The sequence below is a fragment of the Cyprinodon tularosa genome, unplaced genomic scaffold, assembly GCF_016077235.1.
Source record: "Cyprinodon tularosa strain WSP-4 unplaced genomic scaffold, ASM1607723v1 ctg199, whole genome shotgun sequence".
NCBI classification, from domain to species: domain Eukaryota; kingdom Metazoa; phylum Chordata; class Actinopteri; order Cyprinodontiformes; family Cyprinodontidae; genus Cyprinodon; species Cyprinodon tularosa.
The window spans coordinates 2,541,156-2,562,101 of record NW_024038729.1 but is presented as its reverse complement, the minus strand read 5'-3'; the positions used below and the strand labels follow the sequence as shown (position 1 = coordinate 2,562,101).

Below are 20,946 nucleotides of genomic sequence, written 5' to 3'. Positions count from 1 at the left end.
ACTTTTGTTAGTATCTGAATAAAATTCAGTTTAATGAGTCATTTAATGAGTTCTGTTTTAGAAAATGTTTCCTTGGGAAGATATTCTTCATGTTTCCATTTAGTGAGATCATTAATATCTGGTGTGACTCAAAGCAATAAAGTGGTAGCAAGAAAAAACACAACCTATACCGGAGATGAAGAGTAATCATCACTGGGAAAAAACATTGCTAAAGTGAGAAGAGTAGGCAAATTAGGAAACGCTTAGGGTGACTCGTATCAGGCATATAGGCAATCATAATGTTGAAGCTGCAACTAAGCCATATTTTAAACATGAATACTTCATTGTTCAGGTAGTTTAGTTACATGCAAGGAGGGGACTTTGTGAAGCTTTGCTCTTATGCAACAAATAGAAGAGACACAGATTGTAGGAGGAGGAGATAGGATGTACATTGTAGAGGTGTGTCTAGCCTCAGGGCCCAAACTGCTGCAGTTTGTCTTCGCCTTTTAACTGTGCTGAAACACTATCCAACAGGGTCTGTCTAACAAGTCAATGAAAGGGGAAAAGATGAGGCCAGGACAGCAATTTTATTGCGTAAAGTTTCAGCAAATGTTCCTCCAACATCTCACAGAAATCCTCTTGTCTAATGGGCAAAAACAAAGAGCCCAAAGAGACAGGTGGTTAGCAGAAACATCAGATAGATTTCAGCCCTCAAATCCAAACATGAGCAACTCATCAAGAAACAGAGTGAGCCAGATGAGACTCCAGGCTAAAACTTGTACAGAAACAGAGCAAGGAACTGCCAAATCTGTCAAGACGGTGTGTCAGGGTATGTGACGTTTGCTGGCACAATTAGCTCAGGGCGAAAATAAAGCAGCATAGATTTCTTTGCTGTCGTTCTGTGGGCCCGACTGTCGCAGAGATGGACGAGGTGCTTTATTCAGCAGCAGAAAACAAGGTGCAGCGGCAGCACTTGTGACAGAAAGCGGTTTAAAATAGACCGACTTTCTTAACTCCACTCCTCAAACAAACTAGATCCATTCTCTTAATCCGCTGCCTTTTGTATCATCATCAAATCAATACATTTAGGGATTTACATAGTTGCATGCATTTACTTGTTGATTGAGCAAATAGTGCCTCCGCAGCGTATTGCACCAAAAGTTCCTCCATAAGCACTATTAGAACCACTATAGGAAAATAATATCTGTATTTAACAGCATGTGTTTGGGTGTTCTTTAGTGTGCATTACAAGCTGTTACTCTGCAATTTTGCAATATTGTGCAAGCAGGAAATTTTGTCTGCAAAGTTTGACAACTATGGTAATGCATTTCCACCAAGATGCTGGGAGTATAAAGCCCCCCCCCTCTGAGAAAGACCTCAGGTGACCTACTGATCATGCAAAACCTGTTTGTTCAAATGAAGCTTTACAAAGAGCTTGCAAGTCTTTTAGTTTTATAAAAGAACATCTGAGCTTAATCGGCAAGATGAGACGCAGGAGTGATAGAAAGCCAGAACAGCAGCACCGTTCACAGTTGCTGCTACACTAAGATCATCAAAGCAGGTTTGTTCAGAAAGTCCTCCTCACCCAGTCTATTAAGCTGTCACTCCCATTTACTCTATGAACATAGATCTACAGCCATTTTTACTAACAGTGCAAATTCTAAGGTGATTGCTGATATACTTCCTACTTGGCAAGAGCCATTACAATACTCCTCATGCTTATATATTTAGTCTAATCTCGTTTTAGGTGTATATTAATGGAGAGGTTAAACCCTATCCATGTTAGTCATTCTAGCAGCGGAGGAGGAAGTGACTTGCAGCACATTTAAAAACAGTACCTGCTAAAGTGTGACAAGCTGAACAACATTCACAAGGAAGCGTGTGACAAGTTTTCTCACGGCATCTGTGCTCTAAGTAAACACTTACCTCCAACATAAACTTCCTTTCAACATCTGGCACCGCTCCTCCTTTCCCACGCTCCTCCCTTCTACCTAATATCACCTGTTCACTCAAGTTGGACACTTTGGGTGCTTTATTTAAGAATCCAACTAATTCCTTTAGTAAAAATTAGATTTACCATTAAGCTTCCTTCCTTTCTCTTTATCATACTAAACAAGCACAGCTTTGTGTTTGGTTTTGGCATCTCAGGTGGCGCTGAGTCCAGTTGTTAACAAGTGGACTGAGAAAACAAGGCTTCAGCCTCCTGGTAAAGCTTTGTTTATGAAAATGAAAGAAAACTGCAGAATGTCAAAAGAAAAGGGGATTAATTTCAGGAATTTTCTGTCGCATTTAGAATGAGGAAGTCTTTATGTTGTGTAAACAAGCAAATTATAAGCAGTCATGGTGCAAAGGCAGTTCTCCTAACCAACAATGCATTCATACAAGTAAAATACATCAGTACTAAAGCTCGTGGAACCACATGAACTAGTATCTACCTAGTACTAACACTTCTAAAAACCTAATTAATCTCTCACATTGTTTTGCTGGAGTTTCGGGTCAATTATCTTTGTTCAAGGTTGCGTTAAAGAGGGTTATAGACCTTTAACCATCACAGGTATGTTAATGTCCAACCAATGAATATTTAGATGTTTTGATACTTGAGGTATTTAAATAAAACTCAGATTTGTTTCCCAAGCTTGGGCGGTTTATTTGTGATTGTGAACACAGGAGCGGCACTACGGGTGTTTGCTGCATGCTTGTGCCAAACAATCTTGTTGCCAGATTTGCTTTGCATTGTTTGGATGTGGTAGAGAAAATGAGCTAAGAAGTCTTACACATGGGGAATAACATTACACCTGGAAACAAACTAATGACATAATTAATTTCTCCATATTTTTGATTAGCCTGGGATCTTCAACCACCGACACAGATCAGTTTTGTTTTTTTGGTTTGTTAGTGTTTGTTTGTTAACTTAGAAAGAGTTCTAAGTTAACAAACTCATTCAATGCCTTGTATCAAAGTAAATTATCACCTCTACCATTGTGTCTGCAGATATACGAGGTGTTTGTGCGAATAAGTCTACGTATCATGAGACCTATTGTCGTTTCTCTCCAAAGAACACTGGGCCTCACGGAAGAATTTTTCGTAGAAACAAATTTGTTCTTAAATCGTTCATACGAGCGATCCCCCCATTTTTACCCTTCTCTGAGGTATGACTATATTTTACAAGTGCTTCAGACTTGTGAGTCTTGTGCAGTTGTATGTCTTGTGCAATCCTTCAACTGTAATCCAAATGTAGTTACTTTGAAGCAATTGTCAATTTTATTAGGCAACATCATTATATATCATCTTGCGAGCAAGATAAATTGTCATGAGATTTGTAAATTCACTAACTCCATAAAATACATCTTTCCAGGAGCCAACAGATGCATTAGTTTCGATACAGAAATGTTTCAAATGAACGAAATGCAGAGAGATCTTTGATGTCAACGTGTAAACGAGAGACTGAAGCCAAACAAAACAAACATGGCTGCGCCGGTTTAAGCTGAAACAAACCCCATTTATATTTTTTTTAAACAGCAAAAGGACGCAATTCTTTTGGCTTTGTTGACTGGAAGATGTTTCCACGTTTCTCCCGACCGGATTTGGTAAGAGTTTGAAAAAAATAAAGCTGCTACAGCTGCTATAATTGGCTAAAAAGAAAAACCAACATGGTTGGCAGGTACACAATCAGCTTGAAGAATTGTACCAAATGTCTCTTAATTTTGCGAACACTTTCTACATGAGGCTTTCTAGATCATTACGTGTAGTTCCTGTGAAGCTCCTGTGACCCTCAAACCATCTATAGCAACCGTTCTAACAAAGAAATTCTTTCTCATTTTCATCCTAATGAAACTGCCGTGAACTTTAACCGTCCCCAAAGGTGAAGAGGTGGTCACAATCACAGACGATAACTTGATCAGAGTCACCTACCTGCTATTCATTCTGAAATCCTGTTCTAGCAGGAAGGTTCTGATTTAAAGGAGTCAATTTAACTTTAATAATGTAACGTGGTTAAAAAAAAGATAAAAAGTACAGATAAATTTAAATCTTCTTAAAACGGAAGATTCAAGCAGCATTAGATTTTTATAAACCACATATTTTAATTCGGTCATAGTATGACAATAAATTGGACAATTAACATAAAATATTTCATTGTTATTTAGACTTTGTTGTATTTTTTTAAATTTGGCTAAATAAAGCAGATGAGTAATATCCAGTTCTTCTAATAGTAGGTACTCAAAAAAAATCTAGGCAAAGATATTTTAACCCAAAAACTAAGATGATGTATCTAATTTCTCAACCTGGCAAACCTGCATGACCCAAAAGTATGTTGTAGATGAATGATAAATACATTGATTAAAGGTCCTTTTTTTTTTTTTTACAGAACTCAAACTTCGCTTGTTCAATTATGAAAAAAAAAAAAAAAAGATTAACAAAATAAATATTTCTTACCACCAAAATGAAAAGAGATATACTAATACTTCTCAAGTCATGGTACTAACTTACCAATGCTAATTATTCGCTCCCATGACAAAAACAATTCCTGGACGATTATTTTCTTCCAGGGTTTTCTGACTGTTAAGGAAATGTTGAATAAACTTTTTTTAAGTTGATTATATGTGATTGTATACCTATCCAATGTAATTTGACATGACACACATGGTAGTCAGATGTTGCAGCCTTAATTACACAGATCCAGCTGTGGATTCTTCATTTAATCAGCAGTCAAGTTCTGACATGAGTACATTTTCAGATGTGAAACACAGAGGAGCCAGCAAAACTACCAAGTCCTAATTAAAGCAAGGCAAGCACATAGCAAAACTTTAAGTCACTGTTAGACTAACTGACCTCCAAAAACTGCAGATTTATTAATATTTCTGGTACAAATCTGCTGGAAAATGTAGAACAAACCACAAGATTGCACACAAAGTGAAAAAAGGAAGACTTAAATTCCGCCTGATATCCTAAAGCCTTCAATCTATGCATACATATATAAACACAGGCAGTACTCACGCTTAGCCGCTACAGGAACAGCGACTGTCGTATCGCGGCTACATTAATCACAGGAGTTATTTAAATACAGTTGTCAGTATATTTAAGCCAAGTTAACCCTGCTCTGTTTACATTCCTGAAACTGGATGTGATGCTATCGGCTTCATGAGGGAAGCTAAGCTTCATTATCTCATAAATATGCAGGACCAGATAACTGCAGCCACATTTTTACTCATTTCTGAATTATTTGGTTAAAAACAAGAAAACCAGAAGGGAGTCAAGTATAGATGAGAGCGCCAAGGAAAACACCAGAACTTTACTCGTTTTCTGCCCTTTTTAAAAATCTAAATTAATTACCGTTTTGTACATTTCTCTTAAGCTGTTGTGTTTTGTCACATGTTGCATTTTCTCAGAAAAATATACAAGCTCATGGGAACATCAGCTTCATGGAACATCCCATCATTCCAATTAGCAGGCATTCTTTATAGGAAATTACCTCTTTTTACTCATTTTATTCTGTCACTTAACATCTATTTTTATCAGCTCAACTATAGTTTGGCTCCAAGACAAAACCAACAGCATAAATTCTTAGACAGCAGGTCGACAGCCAATTATTCTGGATTTTTTATATTTTCAAAAACAGGTGTAATCTTCAAACAAACATCAACTGAAAGTTGAGTGGAAGGAAGATGTGTGATAGAGAAAGGCGCATACGCAACATGGATCACAATGTGAATTGGGCTCTATGATTACTGTGGCGAGTGGACAGAATCGTGGAATTTAGCAAACAGTCAGTAAATAAATAATGTTATTCTGATAAACGAAAATCTAGTACAAAAACGGAGAATCTCACGGAATTCACTCATTTTGGCGAGATATAGAAGTCTGTGAGGTAGAAGAGGCTAGCTAAGGTGAGGCAGATAGGCCTGAAAACTCTACAGCCTTCAGCTACATGAGCACAAGCCAGGCATGAGTTTAGTTGGTACATTAATAGTGCTTTTCTACAAAAAATAAAGATTTGAATATCTGGCAGAAGGAAGAAGTAAAAATGAGCATAGATCCCATCAGAGATGGGAAGTAACGAAGTACAAATACTTCGTTACTGTACTCAAGTAGATTTTTCTGATATTTTTACTTTACTTTACTACTTATTTTTATGGCAACTTTTTACTTCTACTCCTTACATTTTTACACAAATATCTGTACTTTCTACTCCTTACATTTTAAAAAATTGGCTCATTACTTTAGTTTTGAATCATTTCAATGGAGTTACCGTTATTATTTTTCACGTCATCAATACCAAATTCAATCTAATTGGATGGGAATCTATGTTGCATTTGACGCACCACTACAAGATGAATCGACAGATTCGGAGGTATTCATTCGCTGCAAATCATTGCAGCTTAGTAGTATGGACGACGAGATGATTGAAAATGAACACAACAGAGATCTAGTCTTATTGGCAGACATCCATTTAAAATGTTGGCAACGGCATGAAAAAAGTGGTTTCTACTTTTACTTTTATACTTTAAGTAAATTTACAAGCCTGTAATTTGTTACTTTTACTTGAGTAAAGAAGTTTAATCAGTACTTCCACTTTTACCAGAGTATTTTTTAACACAAGTATCTGTACTTTTACTCAAGTACGGAAAGTGAGTACTTTTGCCATCTCTGGATCCCATTCAAAAGCCAAATGTGGACAAATTGTTTGTTTGTAGATGGCTCTTTCAGCTTGTTTGGACTGTATATAATTTCAAATAAATTACATAAATTGCTTATTACCTACATATGGTTTGGGAGTGGCGGCCTAGTGGTTAGGGTTTGGAATCCTGAGGTTGTGAGTTGGAAACCCAATCCCGCAGACTGCCATTCTGGCTCTCTGAGCAAGACCCTTAACACCCGATTGCTCCCCTGGTGCTGCACAATGGCAGCCCACTGCTCCCCCAAGGGGACGGGTGTAATGCAGAGTTAATTTCTCCATTGTGAGATCAATAAAGTTCAATTAAAACAAATTAACGGGTAAAAGCTGATGATGACCGATTTCTTTTTTTCTTTTTTTTTACCTTATTACTTAAAATCACAGAAAATGAAAAACTTTACGGCAACCTCTGAATATATATGTTCAGTAAAGTAAAAATCTAAGAAGAAAAAAAGTTAAAAACGTACCACTGATGACTTTCAGCACACCTGGGATTGACTCTTATGGCCTCTTCACCAACTTTTTTACCTAACAGGAAAATAGGAGAAAGACTTAATTTTTCACAAAAATAACAAATCCCATGCCTCTTTTTCTTTTCTTGTATTATAAAAAAGAAAAGAAGAAAAAAAACATATTGACCCTGAGTGGGAACATTCAGGAGTTTGGGCAGCAAAGCAAAAAGGAAAATGGAAGCAAATAGGTTCACATATCATTAGATATTACTTTAAAAAGTCTAAAAAAAATACTATTAAAATTTACAGAACTCAAAATCTTTAATAGACTGAACAGTAAAAGAGAAACCAAAACAGCAACCCCCAACTGAATTAAAGAAAATGTGCAACATGGAGGGGTGACTAAAAACCCACAAAATGCACATTTCTGAGAGTTCTTTGAAAAAGTAAAAAATCGGACTGGAGCCAAAAAAAAATTGCAAGTAACAACATGGATGAAAAAGCACTTCTTGGTTCTGATGATACAAGTGACTGTTTTTAAAAAGGGCTGCATGATTTCAGGAAATTGGATGGTGATATTAGTGCTTCCAACACTCAGTGGGAGTTTTCCCATTTTGGGTACCATCACCGATGTCAGGTTACTCCATAAATGAGGCTGCACATGCAAAAGGTGCGTTCATAACGATCCTAAGCAGCCACGGAATATCAGAGGTGAGAATGTAAAAAAAAACAACAACAACCCTTAATTATAATAAATAACAATTATAATTTGATTTAATTGAGCTCCCATTGGAGAAATTTACATCTGCATCTAGCCCATCCCCTTGGGGAGCAGTGGGCTGCCTTCCTGGGGCGCAGTGTGGGGTTTAGGGTCTTGTTCAGAGACCCAGAGTGGCAGTCTGTGGGAGTGGGTTTCAAACTCAAATCACCAACCACTAGACCGCCACTCATTAATTCTGTACCCCTATGGGACAGTGATCTGATACAGCTATAAAAGAGAAAATCAAACGGGACATATTAGAAGTAAAGCCGGGCATACACTGTATGATGTTTTGCCCTTTTCTGGCTGATTCTCCAGTCGTGCGAGAATTTTTCGGTCGGTGTGACTTTCAGCCTTGGTAACGATGTGCGATCAGCCTCTCACGACCGCCTCCCAATCAGGAATCGTAAGGTCGGGAAAAAATCAAAAATGTTTGAAACTCCATCAGCCATCGTAAGGTCGCATCAAAGCTTCGGGCCGCACAGTGTGAACATGAATTGTGAACTTTTAAACCCTGCGGTTTCGTCGTACAGTTTCAGCTATAGCTGCATACAACGATTGAAAATATCGCACAGTGTGTGCCCGGCTGGAAAGCATTTTCAGATTTGAGTACAGAATTACAACAGATGCTTGCTCAGCTTCGGATTTTGCAGCTGAACTAAAGTCCTCATCTGCTTCAGATGGTACTTAATCTGGGACAACAGGTTTTTTTGTCCTATCCAGATCCAGTATCAAACACTTTTTTAACGAGACTTCTGTGTTCCTTGGTTTTCTTTTCTTTTAACACAGCCTATAAAAATGTAGAATGTTTAGTTACAAATATAACTCAATTAATATCTAAATGGATGCAAAATGAATGCAACTGTTCTTGAAATCCCCATGTCCCTGTTACTATCAAATTCTCTGACACAGACGACTATAAAAAAGAACCTGGCCAACTTGATGAGAGATGAGGAAGGATTAAGTTCAGAGAAACAGGCTGATCCAGTTTTGATCACAGAAGGCTCACAAAAAAACAGCTCTGTTCATTGAGAAAAAAAAAAAAAAAGAAAACAAACGCAGCCGTCTGTAGTACAAATTGTACTATAAAAAGGTAGCTGGGAAATGTTTGCTTTCGTCATGCGTTCTGGAAAAAGTTGCAGAAGATGGAAATGTTTTTCAAATCTTTCACATCCAAAGACTTTCATTTGCATGAAATCTAAAAACGAATCATCATTTTACTATGACCTTCAATTAAGGCTCAAATGATTTAAAAACAAAACATTTTTGGCAGTTATCAGATAACATCCCACGGAATGCTAAAAGTCTATTAATACGTTTTTAAAGGCATCATTTAGCTAAGCTTAGTGGTTGAGTTTCACACCGTCAGGTCGACGAATAATCTACCCTGACAGTTTATTTATAAGAATCAGGTATAAGAATACCTTAAATTTACATTTAAATTGAACGAAAAGCTCAATCCAAATAATAGAGATTGAGGCTTTGTCCACATGAAGCCAAGCACAATATCTTTTTGTAAAAAGCGAAAATTGGCCGAAGTAAGAAGGTTTGCCTCGTTGCTTAAAAAAATACTGCTAACTGGATATTTTTGAATCAATTAAATTTTTTAAGACGTAGAGTTAATAAATATGAAAGTATAAATAAGTTTCATTCATGCTGTAACTCTATGATATCCTAATTATGTTCATATATAACCGTGCCCACGCCCCTTTTTTTTTCCTTTCACCTGTAGATGTACATTTTAGACGGGTACGCGTGGGTAGCAGACACCGACAGCAACATGGCGGCAAACTGGAGCAACAGCGAGGGCCACGCTGTCTGCAAACGCAAAATAATTTCCACCTTCTCTGAAGGTCTGCTCTACACGTATAAACAAGCTTGCATCCGTTTTAAGAAACTCAATCCGGCAGAAGATTAGTAACAATACATGAAAAAAAATAAAAATAAATACTCCATAGGGTTGGTGCCAGTAGCGGAAATGATCAATAATGTCGATATTATAAAGAATTGTATGGAAGCCTGTTTTTTCGCCACATGAAAATGAAAAAAATGCTAAATACGAGGTCCTAATCATGAGGTTCAAAGTCATAACTATGAGATACAAATTTTTAAGTCGAATATCTCATAATTATGACTTTTTATCTCATAATTGAAAGTCGAAATTATGACTTTGTAACTTATAATAATGACTTTGAAAGTTGAAATTATGAGATAAAAATTTTGAAAGTCAAATATCTCATAATATGACTTTGAAAGTCAAAATTATGACTTTGAATCTAATAATTATGAATTTTTATTTTTTTATTTCATGTGGCTGAAACAGGCTTCCATAGAACATATTTTTTTCATTATGGATAAATTTCCTTTATGCATTTTTCAACACTAATTTTTCTGGTGTGGCAGTGTGATATACTTTGCTGTGCAATTTGCAACTGGAACTATAGGGGGCGGTGTTTTCCTATCCCCTCTTCTTCCGAGCGAAAAGTAGATGCAGTGGACAGAGAGCTCTAACGAACAGCAATAATTAAACTTTGGTTTACTTTTCTAACATATACAATTTTTTATTTTAGTGCTTTCAATTTGGAAATTTCTTAATTAAATGTAGTAAATGAATAAGGAATCTGCACTTTAACCCATTTACCAAGAACGTGTTTAAAGGGCCCCTTTTTATATTAAACTTTCTGAATAATAAAATGATTGCGTTTTCCTTAGCTGAATTTAACTTAAATACTTTGATCAAATTCAAATTTTAAAAATATTTTTCTGTAATGTGTACAGCCGCTTCATTTATTTAAAAAGAAAACCATCAAATAATCATTTGATAGTCGACCAATGTAAAAAATGATCGCCTACTAGCTGAATTTTTAGGATTATTTTTAGTAGCACTAATGTCAAAGTATCTAAAGATACTGAAATAGATCCTGCAGATTAAACTGTATTATTCTTTAGGTGTAGGACGAGCAACAATGTTTCTGAGCCTTTTATTGTTTTATCTTTGTGAACGAGACTCAAAAGCAGGTTGATTACCATTTTCGGCATGGGTCTTTTTCTCCTCCTGAGTGACGCTGATGTCATGAACGTCACAGTGAGCTCGGGTTAGCCGCCACAGAAACTCTGAGCTCTGTCCAAACTGCAGAAGTAAATAAAAAGTTTAGGTAAAACTCTTGTCATGTATGCAGTTAAGGAAATGGAAAAATACAAACATACCTCCTCTTTTTGCTCCAAAAGGATATTCAGGGTTTCCCTTTTGTCCGACTCGTCACCCTGACGCAAGCGGTCGATTCGTTCGAAGAGGACGGATAACTTTTCCGCCGTTTGCTCCTCAGCTGTTTCCTCTTCCTCACTTTGATCTTCTTCGTCAGAGTCTGTCAGAGCAGTCATGTACCTGTAACCATAGTAAAACAAAAAAACGTTACGGATAAGGCCCGCTAATGTCTCGGGAATAGATGTGCTCAATACAAACCGCCTCTACTGGCAGAATGCACGAACAATAAGAAACATCCTAAAAGCTGCCAGAATCTTTCTACCTACAGAGAAAAAAAAAAAAGAGTCCTCTTCTGAGTGATGAAAACTCAAAGCAATCTCAACATAACGAGCATTTTTAATTAGCCGCATTCTATCAGGTGGTGATTATAACAAATCAATCTTCACCCTCTTTTCGCAAACAAATGGCACCATGCTATGTTTACATAAGTGGGGATCTTAATTGTTTATAATTCTCAGTGGCTGACGTTTGACACCTGAAGAGTTTCCAGGAACATGGGGGAACTTGTTCAGCAGGGTAAGGCACGCAAACAGACCCAACACAAGTTTTATGTCTTTTTTTTTCCCTTTTTCCCCAATCGAGGGAAAGCTCGCAGCAACACCCAAAGCTAACACTTAAAAGCCAAAAGGTAGGACTATAGGTGTAATAAAGTTAAAGGTAAAAATCAAAGACACAGACAGCATGAAAAGCCTCTATTAAGTGCTGGCAGCAGCTGCATGTGCGTCATTGGCGGTTAAGGAATATTTTGGGCCGTGAGGCATGGTTTAGAGGGGAGGTGTCAGAGCAGGACACAGACGGTAGGCCCAACAGGTGTTTTATGCCAAGCACTGCAAGTGAACTCCACCCGCTGACACTCTGGGTTTGATGATTACAACAAGGATGGGAGAGCGTTTGAACTGCACAAATCGAGACATGCTTTTGCTCTGTGACGAAGAAATTCTCTTCAGTGTAAACAGCACAGCGTTTTGCTCCTTGACACTTTATTCATTGAACAACGGAGAAGCTGTGTGTAAAAAAAAAAAACAGGCTTCAATGCTGATGCTACTGTTGAATTTAGGAGGGAGAGCACAAGCCAAACGTAGCTAATTAAAACTTTTAATTAATTGGGGAGATTGATGGTGGTTGGTCTAAAAAAGCTGGAGTTTGCTGCTCGGGAGAAGTGAAGTGCAAAAACATGATACCAAGCAGGAAAGCCCAAAAGGGGAGACGGGCATCCGACAGAATGACAGCAGAGGGTAGTCGTCCGGTCTGGCTACTCGGCATCGCCGTGAACAGCCGTCGGTTATTAACCCTCTGATAGGAGCTCCGGACACTGAGAAGCTCCGCCTCCACAGAAGAGGGTCAAGAGGTCAAACTGCCCACTCCCCGGCCATTAAATCAAGATGGACCAACAAGCGATGACTTATCCTCTAATCAAAGGGTCAGTGATGCACTGTCAAACACGTTAACACGTTCCCTCTCTGGAGCATGTACAAGGTTGTGCATGTAGAGTTGGAGAGGGTGGGTCTTTTAAAAAAATTGCAGAAATCCTCCAAAATACCTTTAACATTTTCTAAAGTGTGCCAATAAAATGCTAGGGTGGACTGACATGAGCAATGACCGTTACAATCTAAAGTCGATGATGATTTTTAAACAGTTTCACGTCTGTATGCTGACAGAGAAATGGAGAACATTAATAAGACAGCAGCAAATCTTTAGACGTAAGATTATCAATATTATATTAATAGTATCAATATTAGAGTGAAATTTGAAAGGGTTGAAAAACTACACCTCAACTGACCAGTACTACAAAGTACAAAACACTTTATGCCACTTGACAACTACAGAGGAGGAGGGATGATGATTTGGACGATTTGTGTAGCCCCAGCACTGGGGCAGCGACTCGTCATCAAGTTGCCAGTATATTATAAATTACAGGGGTTGCCCGAAGAAGGGCAAGTGGCTTTCACATTTCATTTGCCCAGAAACAATTTTTACTTGCCCAGTAGAATGTTTGATAAATATAGTTCCTAATATTCATTTTTGTATACATATCAATGAAACCTGTTTGTTTTTTTAAATGTTTTTTTGTAATTCAGTAAGTTTCCAGGTTCCTGGTGTGTACATGCATGCGTCAGATAATGAACTCAAGCCTACATTACCTTGTTAACATGCTTTTCAATCCTTCCTGCACATTCTTTTCAATCTAAACTTTGCTTTAAACTGTTGTGTGCTTGGAAAAATATAAATTGCAATGTTAAAAATCTAAAAAAATCTTGACAGGTTAAAAACTTACACTACTACTACTCACCAATTTAACATATTTAGCTCTATAACATTTAAATGCACAACTCCAATGTCTAAAAAATTTTATGAAAATTTTTTAATGTATGACCACTGTACAGAAGACTGCCATATGATAGAAATATTTACACTGAGCGCATACAGTTATTTTCCTAATCCCTGACTGATCATTTTGAATCTAGCGTTTATTATAGTATAGCTTAAATTCATCATCCAGCTGCTGCTCTGCAGAATTCTCTCCCCAAGAGCTGAATCACAACATCTAGTGGAAAATCACGCGGCTTTTTCAAATCACGCGAGAATGTGTACAAAACAACAAAGATGGCGCCGGCAACGCTTGTGGGTCGTTTTCAGCGAATTTCGGTGATTTTAAAGTAATTTTGAGTGATAAATAATTTTTTTTGCGATCATTTTTTTGCCCGGTGGGCAAATGCAATGAAATTTGTACTCTCCCAACAATAAAAACTACTTTCCCCAGGCGATCGGGTGATGGTTAACATCGAGCCCTGAATTATAAATGTGAGGTAATCCTTCAACAACTGAAGCTTGAACAATCTGATGGATCAAAGGGACAAAGACACCAATCACAGGAACATATCTAAACCTGCATGGCTGAAAAATAGATAGAACCAAAGTGTTACAAAGGCCTAATCAAAGTTTAGACTGGTGCATTGGACTACATTTCAGTCCACTGCTGAAATACCACGCAACATTACCTCAAGTTCAGATTAATTACCTAGCTTAGATTCACAACACTCGTGGTATCAAAGCACTAAAGGGTTTCTTTACAATTACATAAGTGGTTGAGAAACGCAGGCGGAGAAAAAAAACCTAGTCTTTATCCTGAAACATGCTATTAAGCAGTTTCTTCATCAAATCCATATAAAAGCTGTATTTCCATTGCATCTCTGAATAATTTTTATGAATTCTGTTTCTGAGCAGCAGCCCTGTCTGTGAAAACAAGTGGTTGGAGAATATCGCAAGAAAACGCAGGAAGGCTCCCTCTAGGAAGCAGCTACCCTTAACCCCCCTGCGCCTGCACTCTAAACAAACTCCCACTTTGTACAATCAACACAATGATTCCTGATCTTGTAGCCGCTAGTCTGCACAGTGCAGCAATCTCCCTTTGTTAATCTAATGTCTAAGTAGTGAAGATCCGTCTTTTGGCCATGAGAGGTCCCCAACTTGGTTCAATCTTTAAAAGTGGTGTGATACGTTATTGCTAATTTTTTTTTTCCATGGTTGGAAGAAAATAACTATATTTCATAAAAAAATTAAAAAAAAAATTTATTCCACTGTACTGTTACAGCATAATTCCATTGTATTTTTGACTTTAAAAGCTGCCAGTGAGGAGTATGTTTTGTGTTTTTGAGCATTAAGTTAAGGTTTAAATAAAATTGGAGCCACTTTAAGACCAGATCCTGTTTTGTTGCCGATTGTTTGCAGATATGAGGATTAAGTTACATCAATGTTCACAGTTACATATTTATAAAAAAGAGAGCAATACTTAGATCCCATATTACCGCATTTTCGTGACTATAAGGTGCATATAGTGCGGTGCGCCCTATATGTGTTGTTACTGCGGACGCTGTTGAAACCACCATGAGATAGTTAAAGGGGGAAGTGTGGGCGTGGATTGTGATTTTTAAGAGAAGGAATTTGCCTAAAGACACTTTTCCAGCTGGAGTCGTTATTAAGGCAAATTAAAAGGGCTGGATGGATGAGGAGATGATGAAAGCGTGGCTGAGGGAGGTGTATGTAAGGAGACCAGGTGGTTTTTTTCCCACTCATCACCATCGCTGTTAATCTGTGACTCCATGCGTGCCCATCTCACAGCCGATGTGAAAAACATGGTGAAACAAATGAACTCTGTGCTCGCTGTTATTCCGGGACTGACAAAGGAACTTCAACCGCTCGACATCGGTGTGAACCGGCCGTTCAAAGTAAGGCTGCGAGCGGCGTGGGAGCGATGGATGACAGACGGAGACCACAGTTTCACGAAAAGTGGAAGGCAGCGCCGGGCAAGTTACGCCACCGTTTGCGGATGGATTGTTGATGCTTGGACTAACGTGTCTGCTGGCTCTGTTGTTCGAGCTTTTGCAAAAGCCGGCATCATTTCCGAGGAGCCGTACGGCACAGAAAGTGACTCTGACAGCGAAGAAGGGGAAATTGGCATGTCTGATTAAGCACAGCTGTTTAATTCAGAAACAGAGGATGATGACTTTGATGGGTTCGATTAATACTTTGCAATAAATACTTGAATAAAGCACAAACATACTCAGTTTTGCTCCTGCTCTATTTTTCTACCTGAAAACTTAATTCAACAGCAGCCTCTGGGCGGGTCTCCTCCTCTTCACCACGGCGGCTGGCAGGTGTTTTTCATCTAAATAATCTCAATCTTGCAGCTATATTTGCTGTGATCAGTGGGAATAAAGTAGTTTTAATATGTTTTTAAGTGAGAAAGTCCACCTGAAAACTTAATAATTGCAGTCTGCAATTCCAGATTATCTATTTCTGTCGGAGGCGCTCAGACCCCCACATACCAGCGGTACACCGACAGTAGAAATCCCTTCATCAGCAGCCTCTAGGCCAGGTAGCCTCCGGGTTCACCGCGGCGGCTGGCAGGTGTTTTCCATCTAAATAATTTAAACAGCAGGCACCAGGATACCGGTAATAAAAGCGAACATATTCCGTCGTCAGGTTTCAGGATTTTAAGTTAATTTAGGAGTGATCACAGCTCTGTCATCTGCGATGTGCCTGTCTCACGGCCAGCTCGCAGGTTTGATTAATACTTTGTAATAAATACATGAATAAAGCACAGTCATACTCAGTTTTGCCCCCGCTGTATTTTTAAATACGCAGTAGAGCTATTTAAAGGTAGTAGAGGACATGTACCTGTATATAAAAAACGCGCCGTATAGTCCGGTGCGCCTTATGTGTGTGTTAAATACAGAAATGGCACACATAACTGAGACTGCGCCTTTTAGTACGGTGCGCCCTATTGTCGTGAAAATACGGTAGTGAAGATCAGTCTTTTGGTCATGAGAGGTCCCCTACTTGGTTCAATTTTGAAAAGTGGTGTGATACGTTATTGCTAATTTTTTTTTTCCATGGTTGGAAGAATATAACTATATTTCATAAAAAAATGTATACCACCATATTGTTACAGCATGATTCCATTGTATGGGTTAGGGTTAGTGTTTTTGAGTATTAAGTTAAGGTTTAAATGAAATTGGCTGTTTTGTTGCCGTATGTTTGCAGATATGAGGGTTAAGTTACGTCCATTCATTCAAAGTTAAATTTTTATAAAAAAAAAAACAGAGCAATACTTGGATCCCATATTAATAGTGGGATTAACCAACAAGTGAAACTCTACCAGCTAACAATTGTTTTATGCTTCCTTCACGTACAGACAGGTTCAAGAGAATCCAGACTTATTGGTACTTTGTCTTTATTTTGCATTTTCAGGAAAATGCTCCAAGTCATTTCTACATCCTTCCTCTTCACAATAAATCTCATATAACCCCTGAAACACCGAACTTAACCTTTTCTGTCAAACACATCCCAGATTAGAGGAAATCCTTTTGCTTTTCCGTTTACCCTTATTCTTGTGGTTACTTTCTTGTTTTTTTCTGGTAGAAATAAATCACATGGCTCTGAGACGCAAGAGATGCATTTGGTTGTACATGGAGCTCTAGCTGCTCCATTTGTTCATTCATTCCCCGATTCATTCATCGTTTAGAGCTTTAATTCATTCAGTAGCTTGCCCTGCCACCCCGCAGTTATTTACTCAGTGGAGCTGGAGAGACGAGCAGCACGGTACTGAGCCATCTCCGCATTCCTGCCACGCCATTCCACGGCTCATGAATCGCGTATGTTGAAAGAAAATAAGACACTAAGGATCTTGTTGTATCACAATGTTTATGTAAGCTAGCTTGCCTTGGAACCATTATTTCCTTTGCAGAGACCTAAAAGTGACCAGCTCTGAAGGAAAACATCAAACAATACCACTTCAGTGCTGACAAGGCATATTGTCAACCACTAGGCCCCCTATCTGACTCAAACATGACAAGGCATAAAGTTTACTCCTAAAGAACAGGGCAAAGAAAGGTGAAATTTCACTACATTGGAAAAGCGAATCAGCAAAAGTATTTTACAGACTGTAAAATCTAGATAACATCTGATTTAGCCTTACAAAACAAGCAAACTTCCAGAAAGCTACTAATAAAATTACAACCTTTTTTCTATTAATTTCTTTTTATATCTGTTTACATCCCTAAAAAATGTATCCAGTGGATAAAATAAAGAGCATTATGGACAGCATCATCCTTTTTACACTGTTAATCAACAATGGAGTTTCTTCAGTCAGAGGCTTCTCCAGAACCGGTGCAACACAGACCCCTACAGGAAATCTTTCATCCATTTTGAATCGAATTGAATTCTAAGCAACCAAAGCCAACAAACCAAGCAAGCTTAAGGCTGCTGTCAAAGCAACCCGTCTTCAAGACTAGCCGTTCCATACCGTGCTGCATTGGTGCAGTAATTCATGCAAAAGGAGACACACATTTATATGCTTTAAGGAATAGTACACCCAAAACATGATTAGCCTTCATTTTCTACTCACCCCCATGCTGAACAACACTCTGGAGTACTTTTTTGATATCTCAAATGCATCTGGAGATCTGGGAGGCTTCTTGCTGTCGGCTGACATTCAAATAATGGAGGCTATTTCACTTTCGTCTGGTTTAGTCTGCTGCGGTTTCCGTAGACTCGTGAACTCGCAGGCGCACGCTTTTAGGAAATCCTATACACTACTGTTTATGCTCTAAAAACATTCTAAATGACTTTGTTTCGAGTAAATTATGGACGCTACCCACTCAGGACACTTGGAATACATTGGACGAGCAGTATGGAGGAATATTGACATGTTTTTTGTGGACTTTTATGGACCTTTCTGCCTCGGGCGCCATAGACCTCCATTATTTGAATGTCAGCACACAGCAAGAAGCCTCCCAGATCTCCAGATGCATTTGAGATATCAAAAAAGTACTCCAGAGTGTTGTTCAGCATGGGGGTGAGTAGAAAATGAAGGCTAATCATGTTTTGGGTGTACTATTCCTTTAAGGTATATTTTACGGATTCATTATTCTTGTTTTCTGAGATTTCTAAATTTTAGGTTTACAAAATTAAAGAAATAAACCCTGTGGTTTAGCTTAGTAAACTAGCCCCTCCTGCCAGCGGCCTAAATCACTTTTGGCTACGAGTGGTCTAGCCTCGAACAATGCCAAGAAAGATGGCAACATTTATTGAACAGTTCTCCTTAGACTTTGCTTTGGAATCGGTTTTGGAAGGATTAGACTTTTCGTTGAAACGTGAGCAGGAAGAGGCTCTGAGCTCGTTCGTTTTTAAGAAGGACGTATTCGCCGTTTTACCGACAGGCTGTTTGTTTACGCTACCCCACCAGCTTTCTGTCGCGCTTACTACGTCACAGTCAGTTGCGCTCATTGGTCAGAGCGTTGGCCAATAGGGACAGACATGGTTTGAAAGACAACGGGTTGTTCTCATCAACAATCTTCCGATGTCTTTCATTCATCGGGGCTAGACTATATTACACATTTAATCTCACATTTAGTCTGGTTTATCAGGCTACCTGTGGGTAATTTTGTAAAAGATTTTGTTTTACTTACTATAGCTTTTTTTTTTTGAATATACAAATCTAACAGAATGATTCTCTGTATTGTGATTTTCAGCCTCAAGTGGGATTTATTCCTGATGTTTTTATTTTTGTAGAAGCTCTGAATTTTTTAGTTCTTGAATAAAAAACGTTTTTTCCCCCCTCTGTATTTAGACACAAGAAGGCATTTATAATGCCACATCTGAATACCAACAATTGTAAAAAGTTAAAGATCAGAAGTGCTTCAATTTCAACAGGCGCTGGGAATTAGTCTTCACAGAGCTTAGCAGTCCCAGTCTCTGCGGTTACTCTTTCTAAAACAAACAACAGTTACCATCCCAACATTTCTGGGCCTGGGAAAATGTGGTCCGGCTTATTCATCGCCTGCTTACAGGATTGATGAAAGGCTGCTTTTAAACAATGCCTGGCTGACTGGAGAGGATCCAGTTATTTAGCCTCCATCCCTCCTGAAAGCTTTTCAGGAATTCTTCTCCGGGGCGAGCTCCCACTCTCGGTGCTGCTGAATCATCTAAATGACAGCATCATGGATGGTTTTCCCCGCTACAGCTGAATCAATAAAACAAAGCTGTCACCTATTTTACACACACACAATGACATTATAAGCCAGCAATGAAGGCTGCATTTTATTGCGAGTTTTGCTGCCAGTTTCGACTCTACTGCACAACTATTTACAGCTAAAGCTATAAATAGAGCTTTTGTTTTGATGTAGGGAAATTTTAGTCCAAAAATAGCTTCTGTAAACAATTTCCATGAAAGATGTGCGTAAATGTGTGTTAATGAAAATAGCACGAGGAAATGACAGATGATATCTGCTTTAGGGGCAAAATGCAATAAAAACACAATATCAGCTGGCAATGCTTACCTACTAAGTTACTAGTTCGAAGGTTTACGCATCAAAGCAATGTTAATTTCAACAAGGATAACTAAATTAAAAACAAAATGTAGTTCTTCTACTAATAATAACACATAAGTGGTATTTGAAAACCTTATAAATGTCTTCATTCCACATTTCAGGCAGATAGACGTTAGTGACTTTTAGATCTACTTCACTTTGACGGTAAGGTTCTGCTGGACCAGGTGGTGATGACGGTAATGTTGGCATAACTGTTCAAATGAAACCGAAATTGCAGCTAATCGCAGCAAATGATGTAGCAAGGGGGATAATTATATTATTTTGCCAAAACTCAGGTTTCTTGGGCCCTGTTGTGATAGGCAACAATGGTTTCGCCAACATACTTGGTCATGATTTGCTTAATGTGCCTTTTGTTCATCTTTGGTTGTGAGTCTCTTGACGTATGCTGATGAAGGTTCTCAGTCATCCAGGTCATAGTCATTCCGTAAAAATAAAAAAAATATCCACTGGACTTGGTTTCCAAGATTTGAAGACGTTTCGCCACCTCTCCAGGAAGCTTTCTCAATTCAAATGTCTGGATCCGCAGTGAGTTTGAGTCTTAGGCCCCGTCTACACGAAGTCAAAACGAACACGAAATGCTAATATTTTCCAGAACGTTTGTCGTAAAGACGGAGACGTAAAATAAATGTGATCGTCCACACAAATGCATGAAAACGCTGCAAAATGTATGCCAGGCCTGTAAGTGGCGCTGTGGTGCCAAAGCAAAAACAGGCGACAAAATGTTGGGCATGTGGACTAATATTTATACATGGTTGCCCAGCGGGTCCATTTTCGTGGTTCAGTCAAATTGAGGTGATGAACTATGTCGTCGATATTGCTCTGTTCTTCCTAGAGATATTCCAGAAGAAGAAGATTCTGTTGTAAGCCCGACAGCAGGGTGAGTAGCATGAGCAGCAACCATTCAACACAGTACGGCGCCATTGTTG

At 38.5% G+C, this 20,946-nt stretch overlaps 1 protein-coding gene across 3 annotated transcripts in view; it reads right to left on the bottom strand.

The window, feature by feature from the left end:
• The window catches only part of LOC119782926 (regulator of microtubule dynamics protein 2), a 57,435-nt gene that overhangs the window by 20,313 nt on the left and 16,176 nt on the right, over nucleotides 1-20,946 (bottom strand). For all 3 annotated transcript variants that reach the window (XR_005280726.1, XM_038284138.1, XM_038284137.1), the window contains exons 3-5: nucleotides 11,072-11,249; nucleotides 10,892-10,994; nucleotides 7,120-7,180 (exon numbers count right to left, since the gene is read on the bottom strand). Coding sequence is in view for 2 of the 3 variants with exons in the window: in XM_038284138.1 (XP_038140066.1) it covers nucleotides 7,120-7,180; nucleotides 10,892-10,994; nucleotides 11,072-11,249 (342 nt within the window). In the remaining variant the exon portion in view is untranslated. The remainder of the gene's footprint in view (nucleotides 1-7,119; nucleotides 7,181-10,891; nucleotides 10,995-11,071; nucleotides 11,250-20,946) is intronic.